Raw genomic sequence first — 16,823 nt, forward strand, 5'->3', positions numbered from 1 at the left:
ACCTTCTAACATGATCCTTTCAGAGCAGTGGGTGGTGTGGTGGCAAGGCGCCGTCTGGTTCTTCTGGTCTCTGGCGTCTGGAGACTGGTGTTTGCGTGGTCCAGTAGTCACTTGGACTCATTGTTTACATGTGTGCTCCGTAGGGTTGCTTAGCCTTCATCTTCCTAGGAGCAGATCACCAGGCCTTTTCTTCTGGGGGGCCGTTGGTAGGATCGAGCCACCAGTACTTAGGTTCCCAGAGAGCTGTTAACCGTTGTGGCACCAGGGCTCCCGGAGGGTCTGGTGAACAGCTGCTGCTGCAGTAGCCACTATTTGACCTGGCCGAGCCCTCTGCTCTGCCAGTGCAGCAAAGGCTTTGGTTTCCCTTCCTTGGCACATACAGGGCACTTTACACATGTACAGCCAGGCAAGCCTCCTGATCTTCACGCCTGGTTCTGCTGCACCGGCGCTTACACGGTCCATGTTTTCAACTGAAGTATAGTCCAGTAGAGCCATTCGTGGTGCGTGACGTCTCTTGGTTTCTCTTGACAGCCAAGGCCTAGGCTGTTGGATTTTTTTGTTTTGTTTTAATGCTATCTAAACACCACCACCACCACCACACACACACATACACACATATACACCTTTTTATTGCAAATTATGTGGGTTATTATTTCCGGTCATCAGTTTTGTATTCAATGCTTTAAACTAATAGCCGCTCCTCCCGCTCATGGTAACTGTCATCCTGTGCACCCAAGTTAACACGGGTCACCAGCCCATTGCTTCCTCTTCCCGCCTTTGCCATCCAGCGCTTGGCAGTCTCAAAGGCTGTTCCCTTTGCTATGAATGTCTCTATCTTTTTTTGTTTGCTCCGTCTAACAGTGAATTCATGCAGTATTTATCTTTTTGTGTTGGAATAATTTCACTCAGCATGGTGTTCCATGTCCCGAGATGCTCCATGATTTTGTCTTTTTTTGTTTTAAAGCAGTGATAGCATCGATTGTGTGTATGTGTCAGAGTGCCTTACCCATTCTTCTACTGATGGGTATTTAGGTATTTAGGTGTTTCCATCGGCTGCTGTTGGGAACACTGCTGTGCTGAACATGAGTGTGCAGCTCTCTGTTTGTGCTATGACTCTTCTTCACGGTATATCACTCTAAGATTAGTGGAATTCTATTCTGGTTGTTTCGGGTGGCACCAGACCACTCTCACAGTTTTTGTACAAATTTACAGACCCACCTGCAGTGTATGAGGGTTCCCATCTCTCTGCAGCCTCCAGCATTTGCTATTTTCTGCTTTATTGAACTTAGCTGTCAGTGTCGGTATAAGGTGGTATCTCTCTCTTCTCTGTTTTGATGTGCATCTCTTAAGTAGCTATTGGTCGTGAGCAGTTCTTCATGTGTTCGTTGGCCATTTGACTGTCATCTTTGGCGAGGCTGTTGTGGTTTTTTGGTTGTGTTTTTTTTTTTTTTCACTTTTGGCTGTTAATTCTCATGCTCCATGTGGAGACGTCGATCAGTTTGATGAGCACCGTCTTGGCCTTTAGCTAATGTGTAGAAGAAAAGGTTGGGCAGCATGGGTAAGAATCCTCTGGGGTGTCCCGGAGGGTAGGACCTCCTTCCTACGGAAACTTCACTCTTGTGCATTTGTGGAGTCTGGATTAGGTTCAGAAGGAGCTTTCGCTCGGGGCTCAGCATCGGTGGAGTAGTGGGTGGTCCCAGGGACTCACTTAAGCCATAGTTTACTTCCTGAGAAGGGCAACTTGACATCTAGTTTCTGCCCGCAGGTCGAAGCATGAAGAAATTGATCTGGTCAGTTTGGAGGAATTTTATCAGGAGGCCCCTCCAGATATCAGCAAGGTCGAAGTCACCATGGGAGACCCTCACCAGCAAACGCTGGCGCGTCTAGACTGGGAGCTGGAGCAGCGGAAAAGGTAGTGTTTTCTTCCCTGGGCCTTGTCAACCTGGGTGAACAGTGGGTGCTCGATCGTGGCGGGAGAGGGCTGTTTGTCACAGTCCGGGAATCAGCAGAAGAGTCTGCAAGAAGAAGTCGCATCTGGTCAACTTCATTAAGGGTACCATTGGACTTGCTGACAGCTGTTGACAGAAAGTTGAATAACTTCCCTTTAGAATATGAATGCCTGAGACCTAACTATCTTGTGCCACAAATCTGATACTTTGGTATGTTGCCTTTCCCTTGGCGTGTAAGCATATCCCTGTGATATTATAGTCTGACAAACATTTTAGAGGCCTGTGTGACATAGTATTATATAGACAATTTATAATTCACCCAATTATTCATACCCCCTTTGGACTTTTAGGTTGTCTCTGTTTCTTGCTCTCACAGATAATTCTTCAAGGAATATGCTTTTCCATATAAGACTTCTTACTTACTACGTCTAAGTGGAATGCATATTGTTGCTAGTGTAATCCAGGTTTCTTAGAAGGTAGTGTATACCCACTGCTATCAAGTGACCCTCTGGGACAGAGCAGAACTGTTCCCTTGGGTTTCCCAGGCTGTCAATCTGCAGGAGCAGACAGCCTCATCTTTTCCCCTTGGAGCGGCTGGTGGGTCCTCATTGCTGACCTCTGGCCAACTTGGAAACCACTGCACCATCAAGCCCCTTTTTGTTTTCCCCTCGGGGCTGCTTAAGAATATAGTGCACTGGGTAGAGTTTTTCCCCCATACTGGACTTTTCGTGATTGCAGCTCTCACCTTTCATGTTTGTACGTGCATTCACGGTTTTAGTGAGGCTTCCACTCTGTTTAATGTCGGGGAGTAGCTGTTTCTATCCTTTACCAGGTTCTGTTGGTGAGGATGTATCCTGTGCTATTGGTCCACGTTACTAACTGAATAAGCCCTGACTTCAGTTCATAGGGAATTGATGTCAGTTTTTCAGCACATCCTGGCCTATCACTGCCGTCCAGCCTGAGCTGCGAGTGGCCTGGAATCCCCACCCACCTCAGCCTCACTCTGGCCAGTTGGGGATTTTGTTTGGCTCATGTAATTACTGTGTCCACATCTTTGTGAAAGTGTTGGGTACAGCGCCATAGGCAAGCCAAGCTAAGGAACAGGTAACGACACGGGTACACACACCTGGGTTGCAGGTGGAGCTTCTGGAGTCTGCGCAGATTCAAAGCCCAGCCATGCATTTGCTCTTCCCATTATTGTTTATCGTTACTGGATGGCTTTGTGCAATTACCTACCACCTTTAGACTTAGTGTCTTTCTTCAGGCATAAGAATGCTCTCTCACTCAGTCGCTGCTAACCCAATAGGACATGGTCACACTGCCCCTCTGGGTTTCTGGGACTTTATAGTAGGAGAAAGTTTTGTCTTCTCAGGAGCAGCTGGTGGTTTTGAATCGCTCATCTTGTGGTTAGCAGCTCAGCCCGTTAACCACCAGGCCACCAGGGCTCCTTAGAAGAATGATCCCTACCTTCCAGGATTCTGATATGAATTTAAGGCAATAATGCTTGCAAAGAGCTCACCAAAAATCCTGCATTTAGTCAATGCTCAGTAGACTATAGTAGATAATCGTGGTTGCTTCGATTAGGTGGGATCTGACAGTGAGCAGACATGCCAGGGCATCCCTGGGCACATTAGGTGACAGGCAACTTTCTGTCCTCACAACAGGCTGGCAGAGAAGTACAGAGAGAGTCTGTCCAACAAGGAGAAGATTCTCAAGGAGATCGAGGTGAAGAAGGAGTACCTGAGCAGCCTTCAGCCCCGCCTCAACAGCATCATGCAGGTGAGGCCCCCCAGCTTTTTGGTGTGTCTTCACCAGCCAGTGAAACCTTGCTGACCAACCATTGCCAGCAGCCACAGCACCTTCACATCTGGCCATGTCTGTTACCCTAGTAACAGATAGAGTACAGGGTAATGCATGTGGTCCAGTAAAGCTGTGTGCCGGGGGGAAGAAGATGGCCCGGTGGGCCCAGGGCGTATGCACACATTTACCGCGAGTGTTTTCATCACCCAGCCTCCTCTTAGACTGTGTTGTTTTAGCCCACTGATGACCCGCAGCCAGCTAGAGGCCTCAGGGAGAATGGGCACAGAACATAAGATCACCGTGGCACCTAACAGCATGCTCTCCCAGGGCCCAGCAGTCTTTAGACGTCTGCCGGGGCCTGAGCCGATCCCTTACTCCAGAAACGTCACTCATATCTGGAAGCCAAGATACCTTAGAGGGGAAAGTCTCCATTCCCCACAGAGTCTTTCAGTGGAGGTGACCTACTTCGTGTGCTGATGAAGCCAACTCTCGTAGTTTGATGAAGCTGGATAAAATGACTTCCTGGGAGGAACTTTGTAAAGAACCCGTGGACAATCATAAATCCACGTTTCTAGGCAAAAGTCGACATTTCCTCCCGTCATCTCCAGGGGAGGTAGTAGCGTTTGTTCACAGAAGTATTTGTCAGTAGCGTTTCATAATAGGACAAGTATTTTGTTTGGTTACTCAAAATGGTTAGTTTTCTCTTAGCTAGAAAGCTCTGTAAATGTTTGTAAATAGGGTACAATTAAATTAATTAGTGTCGCTCTGATGGCACAGTAAGCTCTCAACTAGTAACCTAAAGGATGGTAGTTCAAGCCCGCCAGCCACTCTAAGGGAGACAGATGTAGCAGACTGCGTAGATGGAAATTACAGGTAGAATAATTGGACGGAAAAAAGCCAATCATTACTGAACAAATGTCAGTTGTGGAAGAAACATCACATGATCTCATTTTTGTGCTGTATTTAACAAAGTGTCTGTATGTATACATACACACATGAGTCATGTAGATGGTAAAAATAGTCTGTATTCATACTAAACCAAAGCAGTTTCCTCTGATACTGAAAACTGTGAGTTTTGCCCTTATAACCCGAGTATAATTTTTTTTTAAACATTTTATTCGGGGCTCATTCAACTCTTATCACAATCCATGCATATACATACATCAATTGTATAAAGCATATCTGTACATTCTTTGCCCTCATCATTTTCTTTCTTTTTTCTTTTCTTTTTTTACATTTTATTAGGGGCTCATACAACTCTTATCTCAATACACACATATACATACATCAATTGTATAAAGCACATCCGTACATTCTTTGCCCTAATCACTCTCAAAGCATTTGCTCTCCACCTAAGCCCTTTGCATCAGGTCCTCTTGTTTTTTCCCCTCCCTCCCCGCTCCCCCCTCCTTCATGAGCCCTTGATAATCCACAGATTGTTATTTTGTCCTATCTTGCCCTATCTGGAGTCTCCGTTCCCCCCCCTTCTCTGCCGTCCCTCTCCCAGGGAGGAGGTCACATGTGGATCCTTGTAATCAGTTCCCCCTTTCCAACCCACTCACCCTCTACTTTTTCCCAGCATCGCCCCTCACACCCCTGGTCCTGAAGGTATCGTCCACCCTGGATTCCCTGTGCCTCCAGCCCTCATATGAACCAGTGTACAACCTCTGCCCTATCCAGCCCTGCAAGGTAGAATTCGGATCATGGTAGTTGGGGGGAGGAAGCATCCAGGATCTGGGGAAAAGCTGTGTTCTACATCGGTACTACATCGCACCCTAACTGACTCATCTGCTCTCCTAAACCCCTCTGTGAGGGGATCTCCAGTGGCCGACACTTGGGCCTCGGGTCTCCACTCTGCACTTCCCCCTCCTTCACTATGGTGTATATGTGTATGTGTATATATATATATATATATATATATATATATATATATATATACACACACACACACACACATTCTTTTTTTTTTTTTTGCATGATGCCTTATACCTGGTCCCTTTGGCACCTCGTGATCACACCGACTGGTGTGCTTCTTCCATGTGGGCTTTATTGCTTCTGAGCTAGATGGCCGCTTGTTCACCTTCAAGCCTTTAAGCCCCCAGACACTATCTCTTTCGATAGCTGGGCACCATCAGCTTATCCTTTCTTTTAACAGAAAGTATTTGACTTTTCCTACTCTTGACAGATTTCCGCCTTAACACAGATTCTAATATTCGAAGGATTTTTTTTATTTGAAGGTTTTACTGCATAAAGAAAAACAATTACTTTAAAAAAAAGAAAAGAAAAACAATTACTTTTGTCATGTTGACCTTTTGTCTGCTTTTCTGTTGGTTTCTAATGTTTCATTGTTATAAACACATGACTGTATTCCTGTGCTGATTGCCTTCAAAAGGGAAAAACAAACGCCGTCCTTTTGTCGCATGCAGGCATCCGTCCCAGTGCAGGAATACTTGTTCATGCCGTTCGACCAGGCCCACAAGCAGTATGAGACAGCCAGACATCTGCCACCGCCTCTCTACGTCCTCTTTGTCCAGGCCACTGCCTATGGGCAGGCCTGTGGTGAGTATGGGCACGGGAGCAGGAGGCTGGCACAGGATTCCCGTCTAAGCCCTGCCTGCTGTGCCACATCCTGCCACTTGCTCTGAAGTCCGTAGATGACAGTCACTTCCTCCCTCTGCACCGCCCAGCCTGGCTGTCCTGACCAGCTGGCTTCAGTGTGTCAGCATGGGAGGCGTTGGGCCTTTCATCAACCTGGCCATTGGGTAGAGAATCAGGCCCTCGCGGTAGATGGATTAAGCACCTATTGCCCAGTGTCAGGAAGAGGATTTGGTGAACACAGGTCAGCCAAGTCTTCCAGGCTTTTTCCATTACTCCAGAGTGTGTGCTGTTAGGGTGAAATGCCACCTTAGTGGGTGTGCCCTCAGTAAGCTAAAGGAAGCCTATGACTCTGCTGGGGCTGTGAGGAGGGGTTTGGTCCCCTGCCCATTGCTCTAAAGCAGTTTTAACCCAGCACCTAGACTCTTCTCCCAGCCCCCAGGGACCCCTAGGCAGGATGAGCAACTTTTTGTCTTTTCTATTCAAAAGCAGCTGGTTTCCAGTCATATTTTATTGTAGGAGTAAGCTGTAAAAAGTAGTTGGGCATTTGCCACTGGTTGATGGAATCAACCGGCTTTGGTGTGGTGTGGTGTGGTGTGCAATGGCTCACGAAGTGTAGGGTTGTCAGAGCCAAGGAGGGGTTGAGCACCCAGAGATACTGTCTCAGTATCCCTGGGGCAAGTTGGCCATTGCTCCCCGGTAAAGTTGGGCAAACCCTTCCAGGCTCTTAGGACTCTCCATAACCTTATCTCCAGAGCTGAAAGGGAAGGTGGCGAGTCTGCCGTCCCCAACCTAAACCCCACGGAATTCTACAAGGGCTTGAAGGGCAGCCCCACGGCAGTACCTCTGACGTGTCAGGCCTTTGAGCTGAATGCTTGGGAGTGCCAGCTCAAGTTGAAGAGACCTGGTCTTGAATTCCTGGCTTCGATGTCTTAACTTCTCCAAGCCTTAACTTTCTCATCTATAAGTGACTGTAAATGTAGTATCATTTTTCACAGGATTATGTGAGGATAACAGTTTTTCAACTGACTGAAAAGATCCACATCTGTGCCCATTCCAAAGTATGTGCCAATTATGGAACAATATGATTGATAACACATATAGTAAACATTTGCTGACGATCATTCAACAACAGTTGTAGCACATGGACAGGGAGTTGCTAGGATAGAGCACATTAAACAAGGGATATCATTGCTGATGTCAGGTGGACCTTGATTGGAAGTAGTGAACACCAGAAAGATACTTTCAAGAACCAAGCTCATTATCATCAAGTGATTCTAACTCATAGTGACCCTGTAGGACAGTAAAACAGCACCTGTGGGTTTCTGTGACCATAACTGTTTACAGGAGTAGAAAGCCTCGTCTTGCTTCCATGGAGCGCCTGATGGTTTCGAACTGTTGACCTTGTTAATACCCAGCGCATACTTGTGTGTTACTGACTGTGCCAAGGCATTCAACTCTGTGCCTTACGAAGAACGGGAGTTCCAGAACACTTACTGTACTCGTGCAGAATTTGTACAGCGATCAAGAAGCAGTTGTGGGGAAAAGATACGGGAATACAGCGTGTTAAACCATGTTAAATCAGGAAAGGTAAGCATCAGGGTTGTATCCTTTCACCCTACATAGTTAATTTGTATTTGACAAATCAGAAAAGCTGGGCTGTATGAAGAAGAATGTGGTCTCAGCATTGGAGGAAGGCTGATGAACAATCTGCGATAATGATACAACCTTGCTTACTGAGAGTGAGCAAGACTTAAAGCACTCGTTGATAAAGGTTGCAGCCTTTAGTGTGGATTAAAGCTCAGTGTAAAGAAACAAGAATCATCACAACTGGACCAGTAGGTAACATCATGATAAACAGAGAAAAGACTGAAGTTGTCAAGGATTTTGTCTTACCTTAAAGCAGAAGTCAAGAGATCAAACAGCACATTGCATTGGGTGAATCTATTCAAACCACTCTAGGGTGTTGGAAAGCAAGGAGGTTCCTCTGGGGACTAAGGTGTGTATTTCCAGTTGCCTCATATGCATGGGAAAGTTGGGCACCGAGTGAGGAATACTGAGAATTGGTGCATTTGAATTGTGATGCTGGCAAAGGCTATTGAAAGTCCACGGAGTGCCAGAAGAACAGACAGCTCTATCTTGGAAGAAGTGTGGCCACAGTACCCCTTAGAAGCAAGATGGCGAGGTTTTGGCTCTCATACTTCGGACATGTTATCAGGAAAGGCCAGTCCTGGGAGAAGGACATCGTACTTGGTCAAGTAGAGGGGCAGAAAAAAGAGGAAGGCCCGTAATTAACAAGGTAGATTGGCACGGGGGTCAAACATTGGGCTCAAAACATAGGGCCAATTAAGAGGATGGCACAGGACAAGGTGGTGTGTATTCTGTTGTTCACAGAGTCTCTGAGTTGGATTTAACTCAACAGCACCTCATGGAAACAAAAATATTTCAAAAGCATTTCCCAGTTAAAATCAGGAGCACCAACTCACTCCGTTCTCACCACCCAACAGGACTGTCACTGAGGTTACCATATATACTCAAGTATAAGCCGACCCAAATATCAGCCGAGGCACTTAATTTTACTACAAAAACTGCATTAAAAATGTGCTGAAAAAAATCAGCTTATACAGGAGTATATACGGTAAGTTTCCCATTTCATGAACGTGGAAAGTGAGGCCCTGTTTTTTCCAGGTTGTGTGGTTGGGAATTGGAGGGGCAGGGACGCAGGCTGTAGACTGGAATACAAGGGTCCAAGTGCCTCTCAACTGTCCTGTGCCTCGCGGGTAAGTGCGGCAGTGCCAGGCATGTATGTTGTGTTGAACAGGCCCTCAGGTGCAGGTGTCCTTTCTGGGAGCGTCTGAGTAAGAGCCGTTCAGGCCAACAACTGACAGTTTTCCTGTGGCATGAGGCCCCAGGTGTGAGTGTGCCCCGTGGTGTAAGCCTGAAAGGAGAGGGCTCACCGCTAGTCTTAAGTGATGCCTGTCCAGGTACCTGAACTGTGGGTTTAATTCTCGGGAAACGATGGACACGGGGGTCTCACCTGTGCCGCCCACTCTTAGTTTTGGCAGACCTGTGGCAAAGCAGTCGCTGCTCAGGCCCCTTGCTGGCCTGCTCCTTCCCTCGATGGCTTTCCTGACCCTGCCTTTTCTTGCCCCCAGATAAGACATTGTCTGTGGCCATTGAAGGCAGTGTGGACGAAGCCAAGGCCCTGTTCAAGCCTCCGGAGGACTCCCAAGGTACTGTGGTGTTGGGCACAAAGGCATCACCCTCCCCAGCAGCAGTGAAAGGGTGGTACTGCTGTATTGTCATCGATCTCTGAGCTGGCAGGAGGAAGCTAAGTGTCTCAAGTTCGATGCCGCCCCGGATTGTCGCCCAGCCCCTTGCTAGCCTCATAACCTTCGGGGTGGAGGTACCGTTCTGCTCTGCAGATTACTCATCTGTAAAAAGAGAATGTGGAATTATTGTCTGGATGGAGCGGGGTCATCCTCGCCAGGCCTCTGGTTTCTGCCGTGGCACATAGCAGCCCCTCAGACTACGTGAGCTGCTGCTGGCTGCTGGTTTGCGGTCCATAGAAATAACCTCCAAGACCGGTTTTCAAACCCAGGGGGCGGGTTAGCAGTTCCTCGGAGGTCGAGATGCCAGCGGAAGGGACAGGGAAACCGAGTCACCTTGAAGGAAATGAGTGAGAACCTTGGGGCCCTGTGGAAAGTGTCATCAGTGTCAGAGTGGAGGGATGGCTAAAAGGGCGCCTAACTGTGCCAACTTCCACCGAAACCACAGTACGGTATTATTTCACAAATGAGCCGTAGGATTGTGGCTTATCTACCTTACTCGGTTGTCTGTCTAAGAAACAGTGAGCTTCCTCACTCTTGTTCTGAAGAAGCCCACTGGTGAGCCACGCAGCACCGGTAAAGCCCCTCCAGCCCCGGCACCGAGTGCGTGGGGCGCGTACTGGCGCCCCCTCGTTCCTAACCCCTCCTTCTCTCTGCCTGCAGAGGATGAGAGCGACTCGGATGCTGAAGAGGAGCAGACCACGGTGAGAGCCGCTTCCTCTCCCAGGGGCGCCGCCCCGAGCACCAGGAAGGGCTCCGTCCTTAAGGAGCTGGGGAGCCTGCAGCCCCGAGAGCAGAAGCAGACGTGGCGGGTGGGGGCCGGGCAGGACAGTCCACTTTGACGAGTCGCTCCCTCTGTCCAGAAACGCCGGCGGCCCACCCTGGGAGTTCAGCTGGACGACAAACGCAAGGAGATGCTGAAGAGGCACCCACTGTCTGTCGTGCTTGCCCTGAAGTGCAAAGGTTTGGCACCCAGTTTGCCCTGGGGGACATAAGGGAAGCCTGGTAAAAAGGACACGCCTCTGAATTTTTTTCCCTTAAACAAAAAAACACATATTAATTGGGAATTAATGCACATACCATTCCACAGTTCAATCGCGTCCAGCAGAATTGTCCATTTACTTCCACGATCAGTTCCAGACTTTTCCCCTTGGACTCCTTCACACCGTCCCCACTCCCCTCGCTCAGGCACACGGCACCAGGAAACACGCGCAGCTCCGGTGCAAGCAGCCTTGTGCTTGGCTGAGTAAACATGCGCAGAGCTTCCTGCTCTGTGAAGAAGAGAGCTAGGCTTTACTACTGTTTTTGTGGACAGAAAAAGTAGTATGTACGCGATCAAATATCCTGCTGGCTGCGCGTCGTCAGCAGTGAAATTTCAGTTTCCCTAAACCTGTATTCCCAGACCCTACTTCTCCACCTTCTTCTCTCCCAGGACAACCATTGTGTGAGATTTCCTAGTTTTTTTCCCTCCTACTATTAGGACAGGGCTTCAAAAAGGTCATGGGCGATTGAACTATTGAATTGTATGATATGTAAATTATGTGCCAGTTTGTGGACATTTTTTATTATCTTTGTATTCCATTTTTCTATGAACTTTTTGATGTCCTCTCGGATTTTGTGCATTTAAACGTTTTCTGTACAAGTGAGTGTTTATCTCCCCGCCCTTGGTTACTCCTTGTTTTATTTCAAAGTCAGGACAAGGAGCCCCAGATGCTTGACGTCAGAGTCAACACTCACTGGGCTGCGAGCTTCAAGTCAGCGGTTCGAAACCACCAGCTGCTCCACGGGAGAAAGACAGGGCTATCTGCTCTTGGATAGAGTTTCAGGCTCAGAAACTCACAGGGACAGTTGTACCCTACCCTGTAGTGTTGCTTTTGACTCAATGGCAGTAAGATTTTTGTGTTTATTTAAGGGGGGTCTTCATTCATGTTAAGCTGTATACACATGGACGCTTCTAGCTTAATTTCAGGGGTCCCTGCTTATTTTGTACACAGATCATCACATCACATCACGTATATGATGCCAGTATCTGATCACCGGTGGCATTCACCTTGATGAGGTGGCTCAGGCGGAGCCTGCTTGGTGTCTCCAAGCTCCAGTGAACATTGAACCCAGCCCACCGCCATTGAGTTGGTTTGACTTGTAGAGACCCTGTAGAGTGTTTCTAAGACCATTACTCTTTTTAGGTGCCGACAGCCTCGTCTTGCTCTCAGGGAGCAGCTGATGGGTTTGAACTGCCCACCCTGCAGTTAGCTGTCCAGAGCTTACTTAACCGTGTGGTCAAAGCTCCTTGTCCACACTCAGGGTGGTAATTAAGCCCCCCTACCTCTTGGCAGAGGTACACCTGGGTGGTAGAGTGATGACACTTTGGGCTGCTAACTCAAGGCCAGCAGTTCGAAACTACCAGCTGCTCCATGGAAGAAAGAGAAGACTTTCCACTCTTGTAACGAGCGACAGCCCTAGAAACCCACAGGGGCTGTTCTACCCCATCCTATGAGTCTCTGTGAGTCCGAATCAGCTCAGTGGCAGTGAACGAGGCTCGGAGGGCAAGCATCAGGGACTTTGATTTGTTTTTATTTACTTGGCATTATTTGCCATTGTTTCTGTTTTCATGGTAGATTTGCAAAGCTGCCCTACGTTTCTTTCCTATAGTGTTGTCGCCACTGGTCTAAGCATTATGATCATAAATTCTCTCTTTCTTCTTGCCTCCCCTCCCCCTCCAGATGAGAGTGTGCTTCACCTGACCTTCTTCTACCTCATGAACCTCAACATCATGACAGTAAAAGCCAAAGTGACCACTGCCACAGAGCTCATCACCCCCATCAGTGCAGGGTATGCTGGGGCTGTGGGGGTGGCTCTGCAAGGGAGGATGGGCTTTGAGGAGACTCTGGTGGGCCTGGCCTCACTGGTGTTTCTAAAGCACTTACTGGCTTTAACTTCTGTAGCCCCCCACACCCACCCACACTTGGAGCAGGTGATAGAGGGACCAAAGAGTGTTTGCAGACCATGTAGATGGGACAGAGTACCTGCACAAGGCCATGTTAGGGTGACGAATTCAGGCTGCCCTTTCCCTTTTATCTTTCTGTCCCAAATGTTGGGCTTCAGCCAGGTTACACGGGCAGCAGGAGGAGGGACTCTGCTGGGTCCCCTAGGTGTTTTTAGGTAGGTGAGCAGAGGTACAGAAGTGACAGCTCCTGGCTGAGCCCTATGTCAGCCTTGGCCGGATGCTGCCACTGAGGCTCTCGGAGGCAGCGCCTGCTGGGGCGGGACTCTTCCTGTTGCCCTGGTGGGGGGGGGGGGGGTGTTGGAGCCTACACCAGGAGGCGCCTGCCTCTTCAGGCCACCATGCCTGTGCCAGCTCGGCCCCAGCAGAGGGAGCTCAGGGCTGGCTGGTTGTATTAGTAATTAATTAATTTTTCTTTTTTAATCGTTTTATTGGAGGGTCATATAGTTCTTTTTTTAAATATGATTTGATTTATTTTTTAAATCATTTTATTAGGGGCTCATACAACTCTTATCACAATCCATACACACATAAATTGTGTAAAGCACATTTGTACATTCATTGCCCTCGTCATTCTCAAAACATTTGCTCTCCACCTAAGCCCCTGGCATCAGCTCCTCATTTTTCCCCTCCCTCCCTGTTCCCCCCTCTCTCATGAACCCTTGATAATTTATAAATTACTATTTTGTCATATCTTGCATTGTCCAACATCTCCCTTCACCCACTCTTCTGCTGTCCATCCCCCGTCTCCATCTCTTTTCATCCCTCCCTTTACTCAGTGATGGTGAGGGATGTGGCTGGCTCACTCTATGGATTTTTCCAGACTGGATTTTAACGGGTTGCATCTCTACAGTGCAATCTCTCCCCCTGGGTTTGGGACATTACTGGTTAGGGATAGAAGCTTGATCAAATCACCAGTGAGCATAGAGGCTTGATCAGATTCGTTCGATTTGGGGCAGAAGAGACGTGGGTGCTCTTGGGGCCTTTCCTTTCAGGAGGCGCAGGCTGTCTCTTCTCTGGATCTGTTCACTTACTAGTGGGTTTTTCATGTGCCTATTTGGTTTGTCGCCTTTTATCGGCATGTAGCACACATGTCATACAATCCAGTAGCCCCGTGACATCAGGAAGAGATGTGCAGTCATCACCACAGTCCGCTCCCTTCGCTCTTGTGCCCATCCTTGTTAGCTCCCATCCCCCTCCCCGGCCACCCCCAAGGAGCCATTCGTTTCGTTCCTCTCTCAATAGGTTTACCCCTCCTGGGTCTCAGATACAGAAAACATAAAATAAAAACCTAACAATAGTAACAAGACAGATAAACCTCCATCCGAAAGAAAGCAGAGGATATTAGAAGCTAGAAGAAATTTAAGTGGATCGAAAGGGGAACCAAAGGATAATATATTAAGCTTTATCCTAACTCCATCTAAAAAAATACCATTTGTGGTATTTTTAATATGAGTTTTCATCAGAATCCTACCAACATGGCTGACTTTTCCTTGAAAAGTTCTTTTCCAGAATGATCGCTAGTCCAATTTAATTCATGAACCAGTTTCTCATGAAGCCGTAAACCATTTTCATCCTTTTCCATTTTTATTTCCCCAGGTTTTTTAATCCTATCTTTTCCATTAAAATTTCACAACAGAGGTTTGACCAGCAGCGAGGTTGTGGTATCATCATTTTATATATAGCCTACCCTTTTAGGGCCAGTATTTTGCCCGGACTCTGTTCCCGAGACACCGACTGCTAATCCCTTAGCAGGTCTCATCAGGTTTAAGATGCTGTTAATTCTTCCTACCAGTAATAGTCACTGATCATTGGGATAAAGCCCCAAAAGGCTCCCCTATTTTTAGCCCGTTCTCCTTGTGAAACAGTGAAAGGCAAAGACCTTGGAGGCATGGGGACACTGGGTGAGACAGAGACCAGGGAGGAGTCAGTGACTACTGTCTTGGGGTCAAGTCCCCAAAGGAATGCTTGGGGCCACCAGGCCACTGCAGCACAGCCCGAGCTGTGCTCCTCCTCAGCTGCTCCTGTGGCATCTTTGGAAAGACGGCAGAAGAATAGCATGGCTTTTGTTTGCAGATGTAATGTGCGCACATACTCCCGGGCGCCGTTGCAGGGCTGCGCCTTACTGACGCTTCCTGGTCATTCCCCTCCCGTGCCAGTGGCCTCACCTGGCGAGCAGCACTGGGTCACCTTGACTCCAGTCGCTGTGACGATGACTTTCTGCAGGAGCGTGGTGGATCCTTTTCTGTGATTAGCATGAGGGTTGGTCAGTTCAAGCTGCCGCTGCACCAGAGCTGCCTGCTTGTTCTCATCGGGCCAGACGAGAGTTTATTCTGCTTCCAGGAGAACTGCCTTGGGTAAGACCATGGCCTCCAGGAGCTCTCTGAGGTTGGCACCCAATCCATAGCCACTGTGCCGCCAGGACTCCTCCCCTGGGAGCTCTTAGAGGGCTGTGTGTTCTGTTTCTTTTCAGTCGTGTGCCTCAGTTTTGTCTTTGAGTAGACTGGGTAAGCCCTGGCTCTAGTCCGCACGAGCATTGTGACCTCATACAAGCCACGGCTTTCAGTGCGCCCTCGATGATAGAGATGACAACGCTCCCGTGGGAATCTGATGTTCTCAAACAGAAGTGTCTGGAAACCAGCCTCTGGGCACTGAAGGGTTCGTGGGCACAATTGTACGGCGATAAGATGTAAAGGTTATAGTAAAGTCATAGAAGATAGGAGAGAAGGTACTATAAAGGAGGCAGACACATTTCATGGTCGCATGTGCAACTCAGCCCCTCGTGGTGGTCCACGTGGAGGTGGGAGAAGAGAGAAAGGAGAGAGGGCATCTTTACTATCTTGGGATTTTTATAGGGAGCCATAAGACATGCATATTCATTAGTTACATATGTCACAGGTGCCTGCATTGGGGGAAGGTAGGAGGGGGGCTGGGGGACGCAGCGGGAGGAGATAACAAAAGTATGTCTGCTTCCATAGCAGCGGTTCTCAACCTGGGGGTCTCGACCCCTTTGGGGGTTGGGCGATTCATAACAGTAGCAAAATTACAGTGATGAAATAGCAACGAAAAATCATTTTGTGGTTGGAGGCCACCACCACATGAGGTGCTGTATGAAAGAGTCGCGGCCTTGGGAAGGTTGAGAACCGCTGCTCTATGGGGAGATATAACCAACCATGTGCTCACTTTAAGGCAGCCTAGCTGTTAGGGGAGAATCTGCGAATGATATTTAAAGCAGGATAATGTACTTGGACTCTATCTCTAACTTAGCAAAGAGGAGGCTTTCCTACCGTGGAATAATAGCTTTCCAGATTCCCTCTGTTGTACATTAAGGAATATAGTCTTAGTCATATTTCCCTCAGTGTCAGTTTCCCACACAGAAGCATCTCAGCCCCTCCCTGCCACCCGGAAGCCCTCCATGAATGGTAGCATTGGCCATTAATGATCAATCTGTGAAGATCACTGGTCATCAGTGGCCATTGCCACTCTGCCACCGGTGTCCCAGCTCCCCTCCCCCGCCCCCCTCCGAGGTAAGATGCTGGCTGGCCTCCTCACGCAGGCTCTTCTCTTTTCCAGGGACCTGCTGTCTCCTGACTCAGTCCTGAGCTGTTTGTATCCTGGGGATCATGGGAAGAAAACGCCAAATCCCGCCAATCAGTACCAGTTTGACAAAGTTGGGTGAGTTGGCACGGTTTCCCCAGGTCCCAGGCTCTCCAGTGGGGCGAGTCTTGTGGAGCGGTAGCCCAAAGCTGCAGGCCTGTTCAGGCAGAGGCTTCCCCGAAGGGAGGAAGGCCCCTAGGAAGGCGGGAGTAAGTGACTTAACAAGCCAGAGGGAAGGCATGGTGTGGGCAGACAGGTCGACACCTGGGGAAGATGGTGAGCACCTGAGATACAATGAAAACATCTGTCTACCAAGTCTCTCCAGAATTAAACAAATGTGAGTCAAGCCGTCGTGTACTTTGTTCCTTCCTGCAGCATCCTGACTTTGAGAGACTATGTGCTTGACCTGGGTCACCCTTACCTGTGGGTTCAGAAGCTGGGCGGCCTCCACTTCCCCAAGGAGCAGCCACAGGTGGGTGCACTAACCTGGCCCTCCATGGAGTTGCCATCCTGTGGGCTTCGGGGGATTGGGGCCAGCAGAGTGCTTCA

At 48.6% G+C, this 16,823-nt stretch overlaps 1 protein-coding gene across 3 annotated transcripts in view; it reads left to right on the plus strand.

Annotated features, from left to right (window-relative positions):
- Positions 1-16,823, plus strand: part of THOC5 (THO complex subunit 5) — a 38,798-nt gene that overhangs the window by 13,236 nt on the left and 8,739 nt on the right. For all 3 annotated transcript variants that reach the window (XM_075534071.1, XM_075534073.1, XM_075534072.1), the window contains 9 exons: positions 1,766-1,912; positions 3,614-3,728; positions 6,176-6,308; positions 9,500-9,577; positions 10,337-10,377; positions 10,537-10,636; positions 12,397-12,505; positions 16,251-16,352; positions 16,650-16,746. In XM_075534071.1, the coding sequence (XP_075390186.1) occupies positions 1,766-1,912; positions 3,614-3,728; positions 6,176-6,308; positions 9,500-9,577; positions 10,337-10,377; positions 10,537-10,636; positions 12,397-12,505; positions 16,251-16,352; positions 16,650-16,746 (922 nt within the window). The remainder of the gene's footprint in view (positions 1-1,765; positions 1,913-3,613; positions 3,729-6,175; positions 6,309-9,499; positions 9,578-10,336; positions 10,378-10,536; positions 10,637-12,396; positions 12,506-16,250; positions 16,353-16,649; positions 16,747-16,823) is intronic.

The sequence above is a fragment of the Tenrec ecaudatus genome, chromosome 16 (assembly GCF_050624435.1).
Source record: "Tenrec ecaudatus isolate mTenEca1 chromosome 16, mTenEca1.hap1, whole genome shotgun sequence".
NCBI lineage: Eukaryota > Metazoa > Chordata > Mammalia > Afrosoricida > Tenrecidae > Tenrec > Tenrec ecaudatus.